Source organism: Lontra canadensis, unplaced genomic scaffold (assembly GCF_010015895.1).
Source record: "Lontra canadensis isolate GAN:19392208 unplaced genomic scaffold, GSC_riverotter_1.0 scaffold349, whole genome shotgun sequence".
Classification (NCBI taxonomy): Eukaryota; Metazoa; Chordata; class Mammalia; order Carnivora; family Mustelidae; genus Lontra; species Lontra canadensis.
The window spans coordinates 104,993-127,808 of NW_022631343.1; the positions used below are offsets into that span (position 1 = coordinate 104,993).

The 22,816-nt window shown below is 50.8% G+C and overlaps 1 protein-coding gene across 1 annotated transcript in view; it reads right to left on the reverse strand.

Moving 5' to 3' along the window:
- Positions 1-18,132, reverse strand: part of LOC116862830 (4-aminobutyrate aminotransferase, mitochondrial) — a 33,940-nt gene extending 15,808 nt beyond the window's left edge. Inside the window, exons 1-5 of the mRNA XM_032850260.1 lie at positions 18,018-18,132; positions 8,557-8,654; positions 6,849-6,878; positions 5,422-5,539; positions 1,951-2,000 (exon numbers count right to left, since the gene is read on the reverse strand). Coding sequence (XP_032706151.1) covers positions 1,951-2,000; positions 5,422-5,539; positions 6,849-6,878; positions 8,557-8,654; positions 18,018-18,087 — 366 coding nt within the window. The 5' untranslated portion in view covers positions 18,088-18,132. The remainder of the gene's footprint in view (positions 1-1,950; positions 2,001-5,421; positions 5,540-6,848; positions 6,879-8,556; positions 8,655-18,017) is intronic.
- Positions 18,133-22,816: the final 4,684 nt, after the last annotated feature.

Consider the following 22,816-nt stretch of genomic DNA (forward strand, 5'->3'; position numbering starts at 1 on the left):
CGCGCCTGCCCGCCCCTCCTCCTTGGCCTGGCTTAGATCTCTCTTTGGAAGTCACACTCCCGGTGTCACTGAGCAGGGACACTGGGTGTGGGTGAGGACGTGGAGCAACCGGAACTCACACGCCGCTGTTGGGAGGGACGGGCCGGCAGCAGGGCCACGCCCGCGGTGGCCGGCCGCGAGGCAAACGTGCTCCAATGTTCCTGGCTTCTTCAGGGGGATCGATCCGACGGCCGAGCCGCCGCAGGACGGCCTGTTCATTGCAGCGCACGCACACGGGGGACGGCGATAAAACCCTGGACACGGCCGACCTGTGGCTACACACAAGGACGAACCCGCAGCCGGACTTGGAGGGAAACAAGTCAGGCACGATGAAGACACACACTGCAAGACCCCACGTACGTCCGTACAGAGTGGGAAAGCACACCTGTGCCGTTAGGCGGGAGGGGAGTTAGCGCCGGGCCGGGGGGATGCTGCGGGGGCAGGCGCAAGTCACGCGTTCTCAGCGGCGCGTGGGAAGCCTCCTCCCCCGGGCACGAGGAAAGCACAGACGTCTGCACGGTACAGGGAAGCCTACGGCAGGGGTATCGTAGGTGCTACCTTGGCCTCCAAGACGATGCCACACCCTCCTCCCATCCCGCAGCGGGAAGGCATCATGAGGCAAAAGGGACGAGATTAAGGTTCTGGATCTGCTTAGATAGGGAGATCATTCTGGATTTTCCAGGCGGGCTAAATGCAACCACATGAGCCCTTTGTTAAGAGCAGAAACAGAAGGCAAGCAGAGAGAGAACTGGCCCGGCCATGGCTGGGTTGAGGACAGAAGGACTGCACGAAAGCCCCAAGAATGAGGTACCAACAACCCGAAGGAGCAAAAGCAGATCCTGCCCCCCAGGCCGAAGCTAAGAGCTGATGTCTGCTTTGTGAGACCCTAGCTGAGCCCGCCAGATTCCAGGCCACAAAATCTGTGCCACGATACACAGGTGTTGTTGTCAGCCTTGAAGCTGGTGGTAACTGGCCACAGCAGCAATAGGCAACGTGGCGGCATTCTCATTGGACCACGGCGGGAACAATTAAGGAGATAATCTGGGGCGCCTCTACCCGCCGGGGCCCACGTGGCAGTGTCTGTGGGCACGTTTGGGTCTCACAACTGAAGACCGGGACGCTCCTGGCATGGAGCGGGGAGGCCGGCAGTGTCTCTGAACGTCCTACGGTGCCCAGGCCAGCCTCCCGGCAGAGAAGTGCCTCTCCAGCCAGCACCGGTGCTGAGACTGACATCCGGCCTGCGCAGTCCCCAAGTCTGCATGCTGTCAGGTCCCTGCGGCTGGGCTCTGGCCACCTGTCCTCTTTCACTCCTCGTCCTCATAGCTGCTCTCCCTCCCACCCCCTTCTCCCTGCGGGGGCCCTGGTGGCACCTGCTTCTCCTTCAGTCACTGCCCTGGAAGGCTTCCCTGACCCTCGGCCCCCTCAGTCCCCGAAAAGCCCAGGCCCTGTGCATTTTTTCCCCAGCATCTCCTCCAGCTGTGCAACCTTGGACAAATACTTAACCTCTCTGTGCCTCAGTGTCCTCATCCGTAGGATGGGGATGACAGCGGGCCCGGCCTCATAGACTTGCCAACACTGCAGCTGTGAAGTGCTGAACGCAGTGTTTGGCACACATTTCACACTCGAGAAATGTCGACCACTATTGCCAGCATCATTGTTTCGTGCCGACAGTACTGCTTGCCTCATTCTGTGGCACTTAATATGGATGCAATCCAACGCTTATGTGGGAGCGGGGCTCTGTGGTTTCGCTCACCAAGGCATTTCAGGTGCCTAGCGTACAGTATATACTCAATAAATATTTGTGGAATGAATGAATGAATGAAGGATGAATGAATGAATGGGCTGTTTCCAAAGGAAGGCTGCCCAGTGACACTCAGGATCACCACGAACACTGCGTCACCGGGGACTCACCGCGTTTTCAGGTTGTTGGATCAGCTTCAGGAGAGCAGGGTGGCTGTAGCCTGGGGAGAGAGGGCACAGTTGGAGGCCTGCACGGTGCCCAGGGTCCCCCCCCCACAGCCACCCCCACTTCCTTTCCAACCTGCCACTCCCTTCACAAAGGGCTTTGTTGTCCCTGGCAGACAAGATCCATTCCTGGGGCCCTCCCAGATCTCTGGGCTCAGGATCACTTGGGTTGCTGCCAGAGATCTTTCCAAATTCCCTAGCTGATCCTGAGGCTCGGGTCTGAGCCCTACTGGGCTAGTCACACAGATGGGACAATGAATGCAAGGTGAAGGCCCAATTCAGCACCAGGGCTGGGAGTGGTCCCCCAGGCCAGTGTGACAAACTGCAGATGCAGTGCTCACCTCCCTCCCCGGGGCCACTGGGGTCCAGTCATAACACACGTTTGCTCAGGGACTGAGCAAGCGAATGGTGTGGCCTGCACCTCGTGACCCACGCCCCCCACTCCTTCATGCGGGCCGCGCCCCAGAGTTTCACTGCATCGACTGTCCAAGCTGAGCCTGAGGTTGCAGGATAGGGCCTAGGATACCCTTGGACTCAGCAACTGGTCTTCTATGAATTCACCCTACACACGCGTACAATGAGCAATGCACGGACATTTAACTGTGTCTCCCGGCTTGAAAGCAAACCGACACCCATCAGGGGCCATAACGAACAGAAAGCCCCCCGTGCACAGCAGATGCTCAGGCAGGGGGGTCTTTTATCACAGAGGAGGGAGGACGCCACACAGAACCCGGAGCCAGAGTGTCCCGGGTTCGAGGCCTGTACTTCTGATTTCTGTTCATCGTCCCCGATCCTGGCAATGACTCCCCGGGGAAGGCCAAGTCTGTGGGGACCACAGAGGTCAGAAGCCCAGATAGGAAGCCCCTCCGCGGCAGTGGCCAAGTACTGCCCTCAGTAGAGAGTAGCTGAACGAATGAATGACGTGGAGATCCAGCGACATAGGCGGGAGCCCAGCACTGCTACAGGAGAGAGAGACCAGCCGGTGGATCTTGGCGCAGGAAACAGACCTGGAAGGAAATTCCTGGTCTCCGACTATCGGAATTTTTACCACGCATAACTTGTCTATTTTTGTTAAGACAATTCATTTTCAGTTTAAATGCACTTTTTTTTTTTTTTTAGATTTTATTTTTTTAAAGTAATCTCTACACCCAACGTGGGGCTTGAACCTACAACCCTGAGATCGAGGGTCCCATGCTCCACAGGCTGAGCCAGCCAGGAGCCCTTAAATGCACTCACTTGGAAGGGAGACTTGTACCACTGTGGTGAGAGGTCCACCTAAGGCTCAGGGCCTGGGGCCCGCTTGGCTCTGCGGGAGGCTAGCAAGTTCAGAGGGCTGGTGAGACCCTGGTGCCACCCTGGGGAGACGTCCTCCTCTGCAGCATCGAAGAGTGAACGGACTAGAAGAACCTTGTGGTTTCACCGCCTGCTTGGAGGAGGGTGGGCTGGTGTGTGTGTGTTGGGGGTGGTTATCTGGGGGTCCAAGGGGACAGAGCTGTGAGTAGCCTCCCCGCCCTCTCACCCTACTCGCAGGCATGTTGGGCCCAAGGCTGCAGGGTGCTCGTTACTCAAGGAAGGAGCACTCTGTGGGTTTTTTCCAACTGCATTTTAGCCAGAGGTCTTTCGGCTCAGGTTCTTTATCATGCTGCCTGGGTGTTTATTACTTTGCTGCCTCAGTAGATAAGCCAGTTCAGGAAAATCTTATTAAACCACAGATGTGGCTTGTCTCATCGACTTCAGAGGGAGAGACGAGAGCAAAGCTGGTCCCTCTGATCAGAGAAATCCACGCCCGGGCTTTTAACGCTGTGGGACTCTGCCCTGCAGGCCAGGGCAGGACCGGGCAGCCGTCTGTGAGGCTGCCGTCACACCAGTAAGCTTAGGAGGCAGAGGGCCTTTGCTTCAAATCCTTGGACTCCCTGGACATGCGGGACAAACTCTGTGACGTCTTGAAACCCGGCCCCCATGGGTAAGCTGGAGGTGACATTGTAAGACCAGCAGTTACAGGACTGTGGTGGAGGTCTAATGGGATAGTGAATAAGGTGTGTAATATGCCAGGCCTGTGGCAAATTCTCAGCAGTTACCAGTTAGAAAAAGTCATCTCAAAGACTACAGATAAGGGAGAAAAGGCGCCCAGAGAAGAACTGTCCGAACTCCCTGTGCTTTCTCAACTTCTGCTGGCCTGATCCCCCACACCCCCACATATTTGTTAGCTGGCAGGGGATGAGAACTGAGGGGCCTGGGGGCGGGAGGACAGGGAGTTAGCTGGGAAGAGAAGGGCCTGTGGCCTCTGGCGGTTACATGGTAGAGGTAGAATTTGACCCTAAGAACTCCAGACCTGGCCCTTTCACTCCCACCCGGAATGTGGATGGCGTTGTGTAAATCAAAGAATCCAAAATGTCTTCAGAAGCCAGTGTGTCTGAATGATGGGCTTCCCAAAAGGAATGAGTCACCTTACTGTCTAATTGCATCTTAATGGGAAATAAATAGGGACTGGCATCGTGCACAAAGGGACGGGCTTCACTAGACGAGATGCTCAGCCCACAGGCCACTGAGTGCAGCAGTGACCTGCATGTCTGAGTCAGCCCTATCCATCCCACTGTCCTCAGTGACCTCCTCCAGCAGTGAGCCACACTCTGTATGTCCCAGAGGTAAGCGTGGTGAGGCACACACTACTGGTGACCCCACTGCTCACCTTGACTGGGCAGGCCACCCCTCTCCCAGCTGCCTGGGGGGGGGGGGCGGTAACAGCTCCAGTCATCTCTTTCTCTAGAAAACTGCCCTGGTCCTTTGCCCAACAGGTGAGCCATGTCCTTCCTGATGGCAACTGAGAGGCAATGACTGACTGGCACTGGTGTCCAAAAAGGCCAGCCTCTTTGATGCTGTCTGAGACCAACTCTGGGGTGCAAGCCATACCTCAGAGCCCCCTGTGGGATCAGGCTATGGCTAGTCTCTGGCTAAGACCTCATCCTTCTTAGCCTTTCCCTGTCTCCTCTGTCTCCCGAGAGTGTGTCCGTGAAAAGCAACTTGCACAGAACCCCTGCCTCAGGCTCTTCTACGAGACCGAACCTAAGGCAGCTGACATTAAAGGCTAGGGTCCCACAGACCTGAGCCCACGTTCTGGCCATGCTTCCTCTGCAAGCCACGTCACCTCTCTGAGTTTTGCTTATCTATCTACAAAATGGGGGTGTTCATACCTACTCACTCTGTGGGGTTTCAAGTAAGAGTCAATGAGAGAAGAAAAGATACGTAAAGTTCCTATAACAGAACCCCTACTAATTACTTGCTGCTTTTCTCTGCCCTTAAGGGAAGTGTCTGGCAGTACACAGGGATGTGGGTACTGGAAGGAGCATTAAAGTCTGGATCACCATGACTAACGAGAGAGAAGGTCCCACATATGAGGGCAGATTTCCCAGCTCTTACCTATGGGGACAGAGGAAATCTGGGAGTACAGGTCCAGCATCCGGTTGCCATCCACATCGACCAGGTAATTGCCTCGGCTCTCCTCATAATTGCAGAAAAAGTGCACAGCCTCTGCATTCTTGGGGAAAGCAGAGACTGATTCAGGGTCACTACAATCTCCTAGATTCTCCATCTTTCGGGGAAAGAAGGAGAAGTAAACCATGTCCTGCCCATTCTATGGTCACACAGAGGGTATCTGTGGGTGCTTACATGTATGGCTTGCTCTATAGCAGTTTCCTAAGCTGAAATTTGTATTTTATGAATTTTTATGTATGTATTTTATATATCACAACAACAAAAGGTTCAGAAATAAATCTGAAGAAGATTCTGATGTTAAGACGACGGTAAGCCTTAGAGCAACCATGAGGAAAACTAAAAAATGTGTAGTAATTATGAAAGAAATGAAAGTGGCCCACTAAAAGATACCCACTTAAAGCAAAAAAAAAAAAAAAATATATATATATATATGTGTGTGTGTGTGTGTGTGTATAGGAGACATATAGAGAACAAGGAGTAAAATGGAAGATATAAGAATATCAATAATAAGATTAACTGTGCATTAAACAACCCAAACAAAAAATTAGAAACTATCAGACTGGATAAAAAGATGCTGTCTCCATGAGACATACTTTCAGTTCAAGAATACAAATAGGTTGTAGGAAAAACGATGGAAAAAATACATGATTCTTAACAGCAATCCTAAGAACACTGAAATGCTTTATATTAATTGGGCAAAGTCAACTGTAAAACAAACAAAAATGTTTCTAGAGGTGAAGTCCACTAAAAAGATACAATTATAAACATGTAAGCACCTGATATAAGAGCCCCAAAGTACATAAAGCAAAAATGGGCATAACTGAAGAAAAATATAAGAGAAGAGCTGCAGCTCTAATAGTGGCTTTCAATAGTGGATAGAACCACCGGGTAGAAGATTAACAAGGAAGTAAGACTTGAACAATGCTCCAAAGCAACAGATCCCACAAACACTTACAAAACGCTCCACCCCACAGTGGTAGAGCACAAATTCTCCTTAAGTGCATGCGGAACGTTTCCCAGGATAGACCATACAAAAGCCTCAGTAAAATTTAAAAGGACTGAAATCACGCAAAGTATGTTTCCCATCCCCAAAAGAATGAAACTGGAAATCAGTAACAGAAAGAAATTTAGGGAGTTCCCCAAAATGTGGAAACTAAATAACACATAAATAACAAATAAGTCAAAAAAAGAAATCATAAGGGAAATTTGGGGAGGGGGGAAGGTTTAGAACTAAGACATTTGCTTTTTTTTTTTTTTTTTTTTTAAAGAGCTGGCCCCGCCTAATGTTTGCGTCCCTCAGTGAAGTCGTAACGGAGGAGGAGTGGAGGGAATGTTAGCTCATGCTCACTTACCTGAATTATATTCAGCTGTTTCATTAACTCCTGCAGGCAAGAAGAGCAAAAGCGTTACGGCAAGGACACACTCTTGCCGAACGAAGAAGCTTCAAGTCTTTCATGTCTTCCCAAGTCCTGGGGCTTCCCCCCACCCTTATGCCAATAACTTCATAGTTAATTAGTTAGCAATATTATAATTATTTAAAAATTGCTTCATACCAATGGTTGGCAGAAACTATTCCTGCCAGTTATATTACCAGTGCAACAGAGATTTAGAAACTTAGAAGGATAACAATAAAGTCAAATAAAATATTCAACAAAAATGTTTAAGCTAAAGGTGTTTATGTAATAGTGCTCGTAAAAGCATAGGTTCCTTTTATTTTAAAGTAGGGTCCACAGCCAGTGACCTTGAGATCAAGTCCTGAGCTGAGCTCAAGAGTCGAACGCTTAAGGGACTGAGCCACACAGGCACCCTGGTTCCCTTTCCACTAGGGAAAAAGAGGCTTTAACACCCTGTTCGAAAAAATAAAATCAACTGAAAACATAAACTTGCACATCAAAGAACCATGTGTCATTATAATGTGAGCACTCCAAAAACCACCTGTCCAAGTCTATATAGAAACTGGGAATTATAAATTGTGAATTGGGAACTAGTTGGTTTACTACTACACAGATTAAATCTCTAAAAATAATCCAACGTAGAATCAACTTCAGCAACTAGTGTCATGAAATTATATATTTCCACATAACAATAGAAACTAATATTAATTACAAGGATATAAAAAAATCATCCCAGGTACTTTGCCACTGTGAAATGAAAATCCACCCCTCCCCCCTGAAATGTGTAATATGCAGGTTTGTGTGGCATCTTTGAGGAGAGGCGTGACCCTCCCTCATCAGACTCATCTTGTGCCTCTTCCGTCTCACACAGTAACATCCAGCCCAGGGATTCGGGGCCACCCAGAGTGTCTCGTATGCCATGTTCAGTCACCCTACATGCCTCTCCACATTCCATTCTCCTTGTCTACAACAGAATAACACACTCCTTTGGTGAACTCTTCCTTTTTATCCTTCAAGGTCAAGATCAAGGGCCTTTGCTGTCCCTGCTCTGTGCCATCTAGCATTGCCATGTTCTTTCACCTTGGCTGGGTGTTCTGCCCCAGACCTTCACTCTGGACTCAGAGCAAGCCATCTGACTTCCTCTGGCCAAGAGAATGAGGTAGGAGTGATGGTAGACCAACGTGGGGCCTAGATCTTAAAGAGACCCATTATGTGCTCTCCTCTGCCATTGCCATGAGGACAAGCCCAGCCCAGCTTGCCGGAGGATGAGAGAGACACATGGAGCAGAGCCAAGTCACTGCAGTGACTAAGACAAGCTCAGCCTAGATCAGCCAGTGGCCAGTCATCCCCCAGGCATGTAGATGGGCTCAACAGAGCTGCCTAGCTAACTCCCAGTTAACCCCTGATGCATAAGCCATCTGTATGCTACTGGGACCCTGTGATCGTTACACAGCATTACTGTGACAACAGACAACGGATACCTCTCCTCTGAGAAGGCCTCTTTCACTTGTTATGGCAGGATGGGCTAGTTTAATGACCCGGATCTCTAGCGGTAAACTCTCTGAAAGCAGCTAAGGACGCCGGTCTCCAAGCGTCACTGTGTTCTTGCCTCATGGACGCCTTTCATTCCGTTCTTAAGAACACCACTCAAGTGTGCTCAGCTCACCCGAGAGCGAGGCCCAGGGACTTCAGTCTTCATCAGGGGCCCATCATAATCAAATTCGACGTCAACTTTGGCCGCGGCCTGACTGATGTGTCTGGAGCCTGCGGTAAACAAAGATGATGAGAATCCCTGGTAACAAGAGGTATAATGAGAATTCTGCCCTAACAGGTGCCCAATGTCCCCAACAGACATAGGGCCAGGACCTCCACCCCATCCTAGCCAGGCCACCCCTGAATATGGAGTCTGGCCAGACCTGGGCGCCACAAAAACACTGCAGATTCCAACAGGTGGGAAAGCCCAGTGCTAGTGAGGTTGTAGGCAAACAGGCGTGCTCCTGTTCTGCTGGTGTGAGTATCAGCTAATGATGCCTTCCTATTCCTTTCTACTAAGCAATCTCATTTCAGGATTCATCCTAAGAAAATAATGGGACAATAGACAAAAATGCAGGTTACAAATATTTGTAATAATACTATCTTTCTACAAGAAAGCAACCTAACTTTCCAACAACGGAGAGCAGCTAAACACAGTATGACACAGTCCACCGTTTCATGGAAATTTTTATTTTTTGTTTTTTGTTTTTTGAGAGAGAGGGCACAAGTGGGGAGGGGCAGAGAGAGAGGGAGAGAATCTTACACAGGCTCCACGCCCAGCACGGAGCCGGATATGGGGCTCAATCTTATGACCCTGAGATTATGACCTGAGTTGAAATCAAGAGTTGGGCACTTAACCAACTGAGCCACCCAGGCACCCCTGAAAATTTTGAATTTTTATGGACATGGAAAAATGGGCATGGTATTACTATGTGAAAGGTCAGATTATAAAAATTATCCAAATTTTGCCAAAATTTAATTTATAGCCAAACTTATATCCAAATGTCTATATAGACCAGAGTTGCTCAGCCCTCAGCACTATTTGGGCCAGATAATTCTGTTGTGGGGCCGTCCAGAGCACTGGAGGGTGGTTAGCGGAGTCCCTGGTCCCACCTACCAGATGCCAGGAGCACCACCCCTGGAGTTGTGGCCCTGCTCGAGACACTCAGAAATCAGAGGAGGGAACAATCAAACGCCTAAATTCAGGTGGTCCCCAGGGCGCCTGGGTGGCTCAGTTGGTTAAGCATCTGCCTTCAGCTCAAGTCATGATCCTGGGGTCCTGGGATCAAATCCTATGTCAGGCTCCCTGCTCAGCGGGGAGTCTGCTTCTCCCCCTGCCCCTTCTTCCCATTCTCTCTCTCTCTCAAATAAATACAATCTTAAAAAAAAAACAAAACAACAACTGTTTTAATTTTCAGGTGGTCCCCACTTAACACATGTTTTTTGCTTAAAAATCAAATAAACAAACTTTGGAGCGCAAGTCATTTGATTGAGATCCATTTCACATTTTTGCATAATAATCAATGTATAGAGGGGAGTTCCCAGGCTAGACCCACAAGGCTCAGCATGTGGCTGAGATAAAGGCAGCCTCAACCCCAGATCTTGGTCCCTGACTGAAAGAAAGTTGTGGTGAACGCAAGGTAAGTGTGGCCCAGAAATCCCTTTAATGTCCCTGCTCATCTTTGATCTTCCTGGCACAAACGTGGTGTCTGGGAAATGATAGTTCCTTTTACTTGAGTTGTATCAGACTAGGGAATTACTGGGCACTTTGTGTAAATCATATACATGATTTCACTTCTCCTTGTGCAAGCTTGAGGGGTACGGTATTGTTTTTATTTTATAGGAGAGAAAACCAAAACTCAGAGAAGCAAAGAACGTGCTAGGCTCTGTCCTTCCCTCCCTCTCTCTGTCTCACACACATGCACCTGCACACACACACACACACACAGCCATACTAGAAAACACTTAAATTCATTCTTAATTTTCCATAATTGCTCTGGATATCAAAGAGGTTTTTGAATTAATTATGTAACAAAATGTAACCCTTTGAACACGAAGTCCAGTTAAAATTCATGGTTATTCTTATTTCAAGGCATGAACCAGCCGGCTTTTATTGTCTTCTGTTTGATCTGAAAATGAAAAGGGAATTCCCTACAGAGTTTGTTCCATTAGCTTGAGTTAAAGGTCATGGAACATATTGATGACTTCTTTTTTACATTAAACTGTTTATTTCCTCCTTGGCCGAACAGGGTTACTGGTCCAGACCGATGCCAGCTAGACCTGCATAAAACAAGGACACATGTTTGGATAAAAAAAAAAAACAAAAAAAACCAAAAACAATTATTAACCGCTGAGGATCCTGCTCTGTTTCCAGTAAAGAGGGGAAGTGAAAAATTCAAAATTGCAAGCTGTCCTCCAATGAGGACACACAGGCCCGCTCTTCCTTTTTCCAGAAAGTGTCTTGACACTGTACCACAGAAGCCAGATCCCCTGGGATCTGGAAAGTGGAAATGTTGGCACTGGAAGCAGCCCCAGTGGGAGTGCAGCTTAAAGGGTCTCGAGGGGAATGACAGGAGTGAGTGCGGACGTGTGGAGCTATGCGTATGAGGATGCCAAGGGCTGTGAGCCGACCCGCAGAGGGGAGTGGAGAGAGGGCGAGAACCCATCCCTCAGGGATCAGGGGCACGAGACGGGGAGGCTGAGGCCCAGGTGGCGGGCAGACAAGTCTGTATCAAGATCTGCATCTGTTCCTACCATGTGCCAAGTCTTTGTGGGTATGGACAGAAGAGGGCCAGGGCCTCTGGGCTACCACAGCCTGGTAAGTTTGCTGGCAACAGCTATCGAACACAGGAAGATGGGGCAGCTAGCACGATTCAGCCCCCACCATGTGCTAAGCAGGCCCGAGGTCCTACCCACGGGAACTCCCATCTACGGTTTTGATTTATCCACAACCCTCGAGAGATGGTTCTCAGGTTGCAGAGGAGGAGCAGAGAGGTTAAGCAACTTTCCCAAGGCCACACAGCTAGTCCGTTGCAGAGTCAGGATTTGAAGCCAGGTCTAATACTCTTGCTTTTCCTACTAGATCTCATTTTTGACTTTTTGTAGAGGAAAATAACCAAATACCAATATAACAAATATTCTCTTACGTACTTCTTTTTAAAGTAGGCTCCACGCCTAACATGGGGCTTGAACTCATGACCCTGAGATGAAGAGTCACACACTCTACAGACTGAGCCAGCCAGGCACCCCAAATATTCTCTTAATGATGATATATAATGGTGATATATAGACCACAGGAGAAAACAATCAGATTTCCTTCCCTGGGATCTCTTACAAGTCACACGAGCAGAGATGTCCCTTCATTGGGAATTTATGGGGACCATACCCAGCAGCACCCTGAGTATTTTCCATGGATTGTTTCACTTAAGCCTCACAACCCCCTGGGAAGTAGATGTTATGACTATTCCCGTGTTACAGAAGAAGACACAGAAGCTCAGAAAGGTCAACTCGGTTGCCCAAGGTCACACAGCTGGTAAGCGGCTAAGCTGAAAATTTGTCCCACAGACCTCTCCTTTCCCAGACACTATCTTTCATCTCATCTAGTGCCGGGCCCTGAAATGAAACATTTGCAGCAAAACAACTCACTTCTTTCAAAGACAAATTCCTAGAGGCACAAAGAAGCACACAACGTTTGAATTAACATCGACCCATCCAGCATTTTCATTCATTAATGAAGCATCAAAGCTAGGAGGCAGGCATGTGCCCCAAGATCTGAGACCCTGCATGGTAGCGGGGAGGGGTCCAGCCCAGCCCTCTAGGTCTGGGGACGATGCCTGCTACCCTCGGGGCCTTGCCAATCCAGAGTCAATGTTTAACTCCAAACTATAAAAACAGCCATCAAATGTTTTTACTGTTCTCTTGATCTTTATAGTGAGAGTAATAAACGAATGCCAGTTTCCTAAACAGCAAGGGCTCTGGATGTGAGCCTGGCCAAGGTCAAGGTCAAGTTCAGTTGGAGTTGTTTGCTCTGCCTTACTTTTAAAAAATCTTATCTTCCCTCTCCCCAACTGTCCACCCTACTTATTATTATTTTTAACCAATTAAGATCTATATCCTTAACAAATATCAGGAGAATACTCGTAGTATAAATTACTATATGCTATCCCAGAGAAGTATCATTCCCTAAAATCTGTTTAAATCTGACCAACCTCCAGTAAGAACTTCAAGTGTAACCTACATCCCATAGAGGCCCCCAGATTTGCACTTGGGGTGCACCTGGCTGGACACCACTTCCTCACTGGCTCTCTGGGGAAGGGAAGACTGTGGCCTCTGTGTGGGGCTGATGTGAAATTAGTTCAACTAGTGACCTTCCAAGACGGGAGGCAAAAATCTTTAGGAATCAGTTTTGCTGTTATCCTTAGCCCGTCGTCCTGTGTGTCCTGTTCGAATCCTTTCTGAGCCATGAAAAGAGCATCACACTTCTTCCAGTGAGACCTCGGGGTTTGAAAGTTTGGGTCTGTGTGGTCAGAGAGCATCATTGTTTTGAATGATCTACAAATGCCACATACCAGGAAGCGAGTGTGCCACCGACAAGGGTAATCTGTGTCAGATTTAGCCTCGTGGCCTGAATGTTGGCATCGCATCGTCCGGTATAAACCACATTTTACGGGTGCTCATACACATAATCATGTCTTTGTGTCCTCCATAAACTTGCGATCAGTTGTGGGACTGTAACCCACAAACACAGACCAATTTCTCCAGGCCCGCGGCCACCATCATTTTCCCCTAGATATTCCCAGTCACTGTGTGATTGTGACTCGCACAGATCCACACGCGGTCACCAATATGAATGCTGTGGGTATGGGCTGAGTTGGGCAGGAACCACTGCACACAAGGTCTCACGCACCACCTTCGCGCAGAGAACGGTTTGCTGGGACCCTCCAGAGGCCTCCGAGCCGGAGCTGATTCTGTGCATCTCATGGTCCAGGCACAAGACCCAACAAGGAGCTGGTCTGGGGACATCTTCCTCAGCTGTGGCAAGACAGCTGCCAGCCCAAGGGCCACGGCATTCAAAGACCTCGAGTTGTTCATTGTTCTTGATGGCGAAGGTGACCACAGTGCCATTTGCTGGCCCTGAGTCAAAGACACGCCATCTGCTATGGCTCTTCTAGCTATGGCTGCTCCCCAAGCCCTCACGTCTTAATGCCATTGGTGTAGCCGCCAATGGTGTGGCCACTGGAACCAGTGTAAAGGGCAACATTCTTCCCAGAGGTTTCAGTATCGGGGGGCAGGAGGGACGGCCCTCACAGACCCCCCGCACCTCCGTCTCACACAGTGTTCTCTGCTGCACAGTTAAGTTCCCGAGTGTCTGAACGGCATTCTTCACGGCGGCCAGGGGACCCTCAGAGGACCTTCTGTGACTCATGCTCATCTCCGGGCCCTGAGGAAATCTGTAAGGAGTTCTTTGATCCCTTCCCCGAAGAGCTCACGGTTGGAGCGTGCCACAATCACAGGGACACCGTCCTGACAACCAGTGCCAATCGCATTTGCAGAGCTGACTTCATCACAACCACAACGACGCGTCTCTCGGGAGCTTGCTCCACGGAGCCTCAAGTACCCTTTCCAGAACGACCGTCTGGTTTCTCTTGCCCAGAGTCAGAAGTCGGTGGCCACCGAGGACCTAGGACTTCTCATCTCCGACACTCTTGCTCTGGGCCAGTTCTGCTGCCGTCCCACCTGGAGGCTGAAACTCTCCCCCACTCTGGCTGACTTTCCTGTTTTTACTTCCCTTGCAGGGTGAGCAGAAAATACATCCTGTCCAGCATCCCTATTCTCAGGAACATGGGCGGCCCACAGAGCCTTCTTCCTCCTTTCTTTCCACTGGCTCCAGCTGATGTGGGAGTGGACTCTGCCCATGTGCTCCGCCTCCAACGGGGGTTTCTGATGCAAGCGACAATCTTGGAAAACCTGCCATTGCCTGGTGGTTCTTGACTTTTTTCATCCATGCTTAGGGGCGGGGGGCAGTGGATTGTGAAGAGGGGGGCATCTCTCCTCTGTTCCTGGTGTTGTTTTCTTGCTCTGTGGAAAACCTCGGTTCCCGGCCAGGCTCCCGGGAAGCTTCTGTCAGCCCTGAGGAGGAGGATGTGGGGTGATGGCCGGCTAAGCCGGACCACTGGCGCTATTCTCTGTCAGCCCACGGTCATTCCTCGGACGCACTGCAGGCCGCAGCCTCATGACACAGGACTCACATTCTCGAATTCTTGTCTTGTTCAGGGGACCTGGGCTCTTCTTTAACCTGAGCAGGGCGTCAGGAGCAGGAACACTGCTGCGGACTCGGAGACCAGGGGATGTGGCCGCTCAAATGGGGACTCCTGTGGATGAGGGGGACCCAGGGGCCGATCCATCCCCAGGGTCTCTCTGTGTCTAACGCCCTGGCCGTCATTTGGCTCCGCGCCAGAGGCACAGCTGCCGTCTGTGTTTGCATCTGCCGAACTGGACACTGCAGGGGCTGACGATGAACTTTCTCCGTCACTGTCCTGGGCGTTCTGGTTCTCTAAGGGGACAGGGGACTCTCCAGGCTGTTCAGGTCTTTTGCCAAATGCATCACAGGCATGGTACGGGCAGAGGGTTGTTGTGCACTATGTTGCCTCTGAGTAGCAAAGTTCTAGCCCTTTGTCATGTTCTCAGGAAGGCAGCATGCCCTTTATTTATTTGCTTATTTTTTTTTTTGATAGCACACTCCTGGAGGAAAATATCAACAACTTCACCACCCAGAGGTAACGGCTTTGCTGTCTAGTCTCCCAGTCTCTGCACACCATTTGCCAGGATAAGATTATCAATGATGTGGGGGGAGGGGCATGAAGCAATGACATTGGGAGCACTGTCACAGCCATGAGCCACCGTGTCAAGTGGCTTCACAGTGATCCGATGGGTGGAGACACCACACTGACACCTCAGCACAGCAGGCGTGGTGACGGACTGAAGCACCCTCCCTCAGTCCGGGGAAGCAGGTGCCGGTTGTGAGCTGCTCTGTGGAGATGTCCGTGTGGCCCCAAATCCAGCCGGAACCATGGGACTGAGCATGGAAGCGGATTCCCCCCACCCCAGCTCCCACAGTGAGCCTTTCCAAGAGACTGCAGCCCTGGCTCACTGCTCAGCTATACCCTCTTATAAGACGTCAAGCCGGAGCATCCAGCAAGGCTGCCTGCCTCCCCTACAGATTCCTAATCCATACAAACCGTGAGATACTAAATGTACGTTACTTGAACCTGCTAAGTTTGGGGCTATTTGTCACAGGGCAATAACTAATAGAGTGGTTAAGATTGCAAGTTTGGGGGCCAGCCCGGCTCGCAGCTCAAAGCCTGGTTCAGCCACTTGCTCATGCTGAGACTCTGGGAAAGTGAACAATTTCTCTGAGTCCCTCTTTCCTCTCGCAGGGGACTAAATGGATTAAAGGTTAGCTACCATTTTACAATGATTTCCTTATTGCTACTTGCCCATCAGCGGTGTAGGAGTACGCATATTCCTGTATTTTTGCCAACACCGTGGTTAAGTATTTAAAAACTCCTGTCTATCTATCTACCCATCTATCAATCATTTATCCCTCTTCTGTCGTACAAGATATGTCAAAGCGATACGCCAAAAGAAAAGAAAAAAAAATCTTACGGTGTGGTTCTCTCCATCGCACGCAAGTGTGCCAAAAAAATATTCAGCTCTGGCCAAGAACATGCAGAGCTGGTCACCCCGATTGAGTCATATCCGTTCCTGGTTTTTCATCACGTCTCCATATCCGTGCTTATAAAATGGGAGTTAGGTCACTCCCCACCCAGTGGAAGCGTAGAAGCGCTTTCACATGCACCATTCCTTCTGAGCAAGAAACAGGCAAAGCGGGAGGACACCAGTACCCCCACCCTTTCCCCACGCGAGATGGAGCCTCACAGTCCTGCCCACTGGAAATGGGGCCCAGTTGTAGGAGTCCTGACCCACTGCTCCTTCCTGGTCGTGAACTTGGGAAGGCTCTGCTGTCCTTGAAAACGACCTGCGAAAGCAGAGCCACGTGTGCCACCAGGCTGGGGCCCCATGGGGCCACGCTCTCTTGCCCCCAGCGCCGGGCACCACGCTCAGCACCCAGCAGGTGCTCCACAGTACTAGCTAGGGAGGACTCCCCTCCTGCTTGGAGCACGCCATACCTGCACCATCAGTCAGGTGTTGGTTCATTTTTAATATAATAATGGGTCAGCATTAATATGCTTCTCTTATAATTGCCTAAAACAAAACCAAACCTCAAAACCTAACTCCTCGAGGTTGTGGAGGTCAAGAACAAGGGGAGGCAGAAACTGTCACAGACCAGAGGAAAGTGCATGACGTCTAAGTGGGCTAGGGGAAGTCAGGCTGGGTCCTGGATCCAGAAAGAGGTGTCAGGGGAAAAGCTGGTAAAATCCGAAGAGAAGTCTGGAGTTTGGGTAATAGTAATGTACAAGGTCAGCCTCTTAGTTTTTGACAAGAGCATCCTGGCGATGCAAGATTTTAGCCGTGGGGGACACTGGGCACAGGGGACCTCTTTGGACGATCTTACTAATTTCTCGGTACTTGTAAAATCAGCCCAAATTAAATGGTTGGTTCGTTTTTTGTTTGTTTGTTTGTTTTGTTTTGTTTTGTTTTAAACAAAACCTGCTAATACTCTTGCGGGAGAGAGAACACGCCTGCTCTTTACCCCACCCAGGGTATAAACACCAGCATTCAACATGCTAACCGAGACCACGGCCAGCACTTTGTCTTCAGAAGGCAGATGAGACCAACAAGAAAGAGATACCACGATGACAACTATGGGGCTCCAAGAGAACTGGGATAGGCTGGGGGTGAGAGTGTAAGGTTTCCCTAAGGGGGTTACCGCTAGCCCCTCCCTTCCCCAGAGGCCTAGGGAGGCACATGGGGGAGGGATGATAACCCAGTGTTTGCAGCTAGACTGACTCTGCTTCTCTGAGGCTCGGCTCTTTCACCTGTAAAACGGCATTCATGCGTGCCTTCCTGGTGGGGCTACTGGGAGGGAGGTCTCACGGGATCCTGGTGAGGCTGGCCTAGCTGAGCTGCTTGCACTCAGTGAGGCGGAGAGAAACAGAAGCCCTATAGAGACATGGCCGCAGGGCGGGCGGTGCTGTGGGCCAGCTGGGTGCGCGTGGGTGCAGGTGAGGGAGAGCCCAGTGGGGGCAGCTGCCTCCTATCCAGCGCCCTTGAAGCCCACTTGGCCTTTAGGTCAATCACGAGGATGTTTGTAGCCCTCCTGTTCCTTGGTAGCAAGCTCAGCTACGTGTTTTCCCCAACAGCCCCTGTGAGGACAGGCTGGACCCTTCAGGCTGCTGGGGATGTCCCTCCAGGCAAGCAACGTGGCTCCAAGCCGGATCAGCTTCCTGCCCACCATACAGCTGTTCACGCAGGGACAGGAGCGCGTGGCAGATATAGGAAACCTGGCAGGGGCAGTGATGGGGACAGTTTTCACGTGTGTGAGGGGAAGACAGCCCCAGAAGCACTGGCTGGCCAGCCCCAAGAATCCCCAGTCATCAGGACCAGTTCTTGCCAAGACCCCCCATGGCTTACTGGGTGGGAGCAGGTGGTAGTTGTGCTGGAAGGTGCAGGCCAGCCGCCGGCTAAGCAACATGAAGGCCATGATCCTATCCTCCAGGAACAGAGGCCCCTTCACACGCTTCCACCCTGCAAGAAACCAGAAACGCACAATCAGGCCAGCCATTTCCCACGTTGTGGAGAAGGTTCTTCTGGCATCACATCCTTTGCTTTCATACGGAATGTACACTTTTAAAGACAAGGGCGCTGGGGTGCCTGGCTGGCTCAGTCAAGGAGCATGTGACCCTTGCTCTCTGGGTTGTGGGCTCGAGACCCATGTTAGTTGTGGAGAGTTCTTCAATAAGTGTTTTTTTTCCTTTCTTTTTAAAAAAAATTATTTATTTTTTATTTTTAATTTATTTGACAGAGATCACAAGCAGGCAGAGAGGCAGGCAGAGAGAGGCTTTCTCTGAGCAGGCTCCCTACTGAGCAGAGAGCCCGATGCGGGGCTCGATCCCAGGACCCTGAGATCATGACCTGAGCCAAAGGCAGAGGCTTTAACCCACTGAGCCACCCAGGCGCCCCAATAAAAGTGTTTTCATTTGACCTGGACCACACGCCAGGCAGGATCACTGTGCACATTTTCTAGATGAAAAATCAGAGCAAAGGGACAGAGCTGGCTTGAGATCCCTCTGTAGGTGAGCTGACAAGCTCAGTGTGTCACACACCTGGGACAAGCCAGCCCGATTAGGGAGACGGGAGGGCTCAGATGGAGGAGGGTTCAGAGCAGATGCAGTGGCTGCACAACACAGGAGGCTGGGACACCCCTGCCTGTCCCCGCCCAGGACACTGGTCCCCAGCACTGTCTGGGAATCCCAGGACCCCGTGCAGTTTCTGGCGCCCTGTTTTGGGAAGTGCATGCTTCCAGGGATGTGACCAACCTTCTTGAGTTTGCTGGAGATGGAGGGGGTTCCCTGGATGTGGAACTTTGCTCTGAAACCCAGGAGTGAGGGTTCTCAGCTCCTGAGCCACCTGTATGCGGATTCCCTCTGACCCCTCCCAAGTCCTGCCCCCCCTGGCTAGATCTGCCGGCTGCCCGTTGCTTTGTGGGCCTGGAGCAACACCCCCACCCTGTCTGTTTTCTTCTGTCACCTCCCCTCAGTCCCTCCCCAGGCCACCACTGAAGTGTGTTCCCACTGCATCTTTTGGTTTGTGGGTCTTCTTGCTAAATCCCCGCTTTGTTATCTGGAGTGTGTATTTTCCATTGTATTGTGTTGTAACTCAGAACAATGATGGAGCCATTCACGTCTCACAACTTGTGGACCCTGTTTCCCGCGTCCTTTCTGCAACGCTGCACGCTGTGCTAAGCTCTTTGCATAGGGCACTATTAATACTCATTATTGCTATAAATGCCCACAACAATGCTTTGTGCTCCCCTCTTTACAGGTGAAAACACAGAGGCACAGAGAGGTTAATGGTGGATCTGAAAACAGATCTGTCTGACCCCAGAGTCGCTGAGTCCTAACACTTCATAGATGTCCCTCTCTTCACTCTGCAACAAAGCATGCGTGGAGGAAGAACCAGCTAGAGGTGGTGGGTGGGCTTAGCAGCCTGGGTGAGGACACCGGCGGGTGTCTGGTGCCAAGCTCAGGACGATGAGTTGGCAGTGCTCCCACCCCAGTGCACCCAGAGCTAATGGGACGTGGGGCCGTATTATTATAAGCAGAGACTGAGCAAAGGAGGGTGATGCTGGCACTGCTTTAAGGACTCACTCATTCCATGAATTCTCATGGTGCACCTACTATGCGCCCCTCCCTCCCCCATGAGCACTGGACGCAGGGCACTGGGACCATCAGGTGCAGTGTTTGCCCTCCAGACATGACCATGACCTGAGCACCTAGAGGTGCTGCAGACACCTGCCTGTTTCACCCCAAAACCCCAGGAGATGAATGGCTACATCACTGTCCACTGTTCAGAGATGAGGCCACTGAGGTGCACCCTGGGAAGCGGTTGCAGGAGGGAGCTTTGGGGTGTCCATTCAGCACACCATGCCTTCCCGCTCTCAGAAACTCCCCTCTCTGTCTACAGGGGTGCAGACCCGGCAGCCCTGTCCATGCTGTGTCACCCCCCGACCACAGCTGACTGGATGGGGATAGGCCAGAGTCCCGGGAGCTGTGGGGTCCACCACCTGCTACCCTGGGAGAGGAGCCGGCATGCAGACAGGGTGTTTCAGGGCAAACAGTGTGTAACAGAGAAGTGGCTGCAAGAGAGGATGGAGGTCCCGGACATGGATGCTTCCTGGCCCCAGCCTGCAGCCCAGCTTGGCCATGAGCGCCCCCCTCCCTGCTGATGCTGTTGGGGCCAAGAGTCCCCGAGTCCCCGTATCCCTGGGGGTGAGCCGGTGCCATGGGGGAGGGCCAGGAGTGTCAGGTTCCGGAGTCCGGCTGATAGCACGGTTAGAGACTCAGACTGAGCTCCTCATCTTGGGAGTGTGCACTGGGAGTGCCTGCCTAGGGCTCTCCTCCTCAGCACTGCAGGTGCCACATGGTTAAGGACACAGTGTCTCCGGGTGGGTGCTCTGGGAGGCAGTGACTGCAGGGTGAGGGAGTGGGGTACGGGTTCAGAAAGGCGCTTTATCCCCCTCAGTGGGCCCAGCCATCCAGCTGGGAAGGTGTCTCCTGTGTTGGAGGTGAGGACACGGAGTTTCGGGTGGGTGATTTATCCGACCTTGGTTATAGGAACGCCTGGGACTGTTCTTGCTTTTCCTTAGGACAATATCGATTAACTCAGCGAATGACAAAACACCTACCCATCATCTTATTAGATGCCGGGGCTTGATGGATACAAATGATCCAGTTCAGAGAGGAAACTTTGTTGCTTTTTACCAGAGGAAATGTTATTGAGGAGAGCGTGGGTCTGGAACGTGTGACCATAAATTAACTGAGAAACCGTACTCCTTCCTCGATAACTCAGTGGGTTTTTTTTTTTTTTTTTTTTTTAAATCTATTCCAGCAGCATATCCAACGCAAAGCAAGCCTGTTCATTTAGCAGCACAGTGACTATATGCAGAACCAGCGGCTGCCGTCTCTCATTTAAAACCATTTGTGTCAAACCGGAGCACTTAAGACTCCACACAATTTAATTTCCATTAAGCACGTGTTTGAAAATGCGAGAGAATCTCTGAGAATGTGCACATTAACATTTGAATGCTCCGTGAAAGTGAGAGTCACACCTGCACGCTTTCAATTACAAAATGTCACAATGGGAAATATATGGCGGTGACATTTCGGTGGCCTGCAGTTGAAATTGACCTTATAACAAAACCCGATCTCTATCAGACGTGAATTCTTAGCACAATATGTCTCCAACAATCAGAAGAGTTGATGTCATGTGCTCACTTTATCTAGCCCACTTATTCAATCAACAAAAATTAATTAGGTGCCTGTTACAGGCAAGGCACTGCTTTTTGTGGGTATGGAGATGGGTAAAATGCTCCTCTCCTTCTGAAGCTCATAATTTAGTGGCAGACGAACGAGGGGAGAGAATGGGAGAGTTTAATGCACTAGGGCTGCTTTCCTCTTCATGTCAATAAATCCTCAAAATAACCTGGCAAGATATGTATATAAAAATTTTCCATTTCACTGTCAACAAGTAATTCTGCGTAAGATGGTATGAAATCTTGACTTTTGCTGGTACAAATACATAAGGTGCTGTGGGAAGGCAGAGAGAGGTTCATTCTGGTGGGGCTTACGATGTCAGTGACGTGTCACCTGAGCTGCACCTTCAAAGCGGAGCAGCTTTTCAGAAGCCACAGGAAAGGGGAGGTGCGGGCTTCAGCAGATGCTCAGGGGGGATGAGTTACAGAATGGGCAAGAGTCAGGTGCATAGCGAGGGTCACCAGGACATGAAATCACAGAGGGAAGGGAAGATGGGGCACAGGGTTGGCTGTGTGGGGGGAGGGAGCCCAGCTCTTCCGTCTGATTCCAAAGGGTCCTGCTCAGCCAGGTCCAGGGGCGGGGTGCACGGAACAAGCCGCACGTCGTGAGATGCTGGGGTCACTGTGAGCTGAGGAGGGGGGCTCCTGAGGCAAGTCAGAGGGCACCTACTAAGGTGAGGGTTGAAAGGGAGGAAGGAGCCAGGGACCAGCTTCTAAATCCCTAGCCTTTAAGACTTACGGGTTCTTTGAAAAGTTAAACACAGGATACCACAATGCCCAGCAATTCCACTCCTTTTCTTGTTGTTGTTGAAGAAGGCACCATGCCCAGTGCAGAGCGCAATGCGGGGCTTGAACTCACAACTGTGAGATCAAGACCTGAGCTGAGACCAAGAGTCAGATGCTCAACCGATTGAGCCCCCCAGGTGCCCCGGCAATTCCACTCCTAAGTGTACACCTCAGAGAATGCAAAATAGGAACTTTTCAGAGAGATAAATGTACACACACATTCATACCAGCACCATTCACAATACCAAGGATGGGAGCCACCCAAGTGCATGTCAATGGCCAAACAGGTAAACCACACAGGGTCTGTCCACACCACGGAGTCCTTCTCCAGAACAATAAGGAATGACGTGCTGACAGATGCTACAAAGTGGAGGAAGCACAAAAACATGACGCTCGGGGCAAGAATCCAGACACGGGCGGCCACGCCTGGCTTCCATTTGTACGGCACGTCTAGAACAGGTACAACCAAAGAATAGAAAGTAGGTGAGCGGTTGCCAGAACTGGGGAGAGGGGCCAGCTGGGGGGACTTTCTAGTGGGTACGGGGTTTCTGTTGGGGATGATAAGAAAGTTCTGGAGCTGGTGGCGACGTCTGCCTCTTTGTGAATGTGCCAA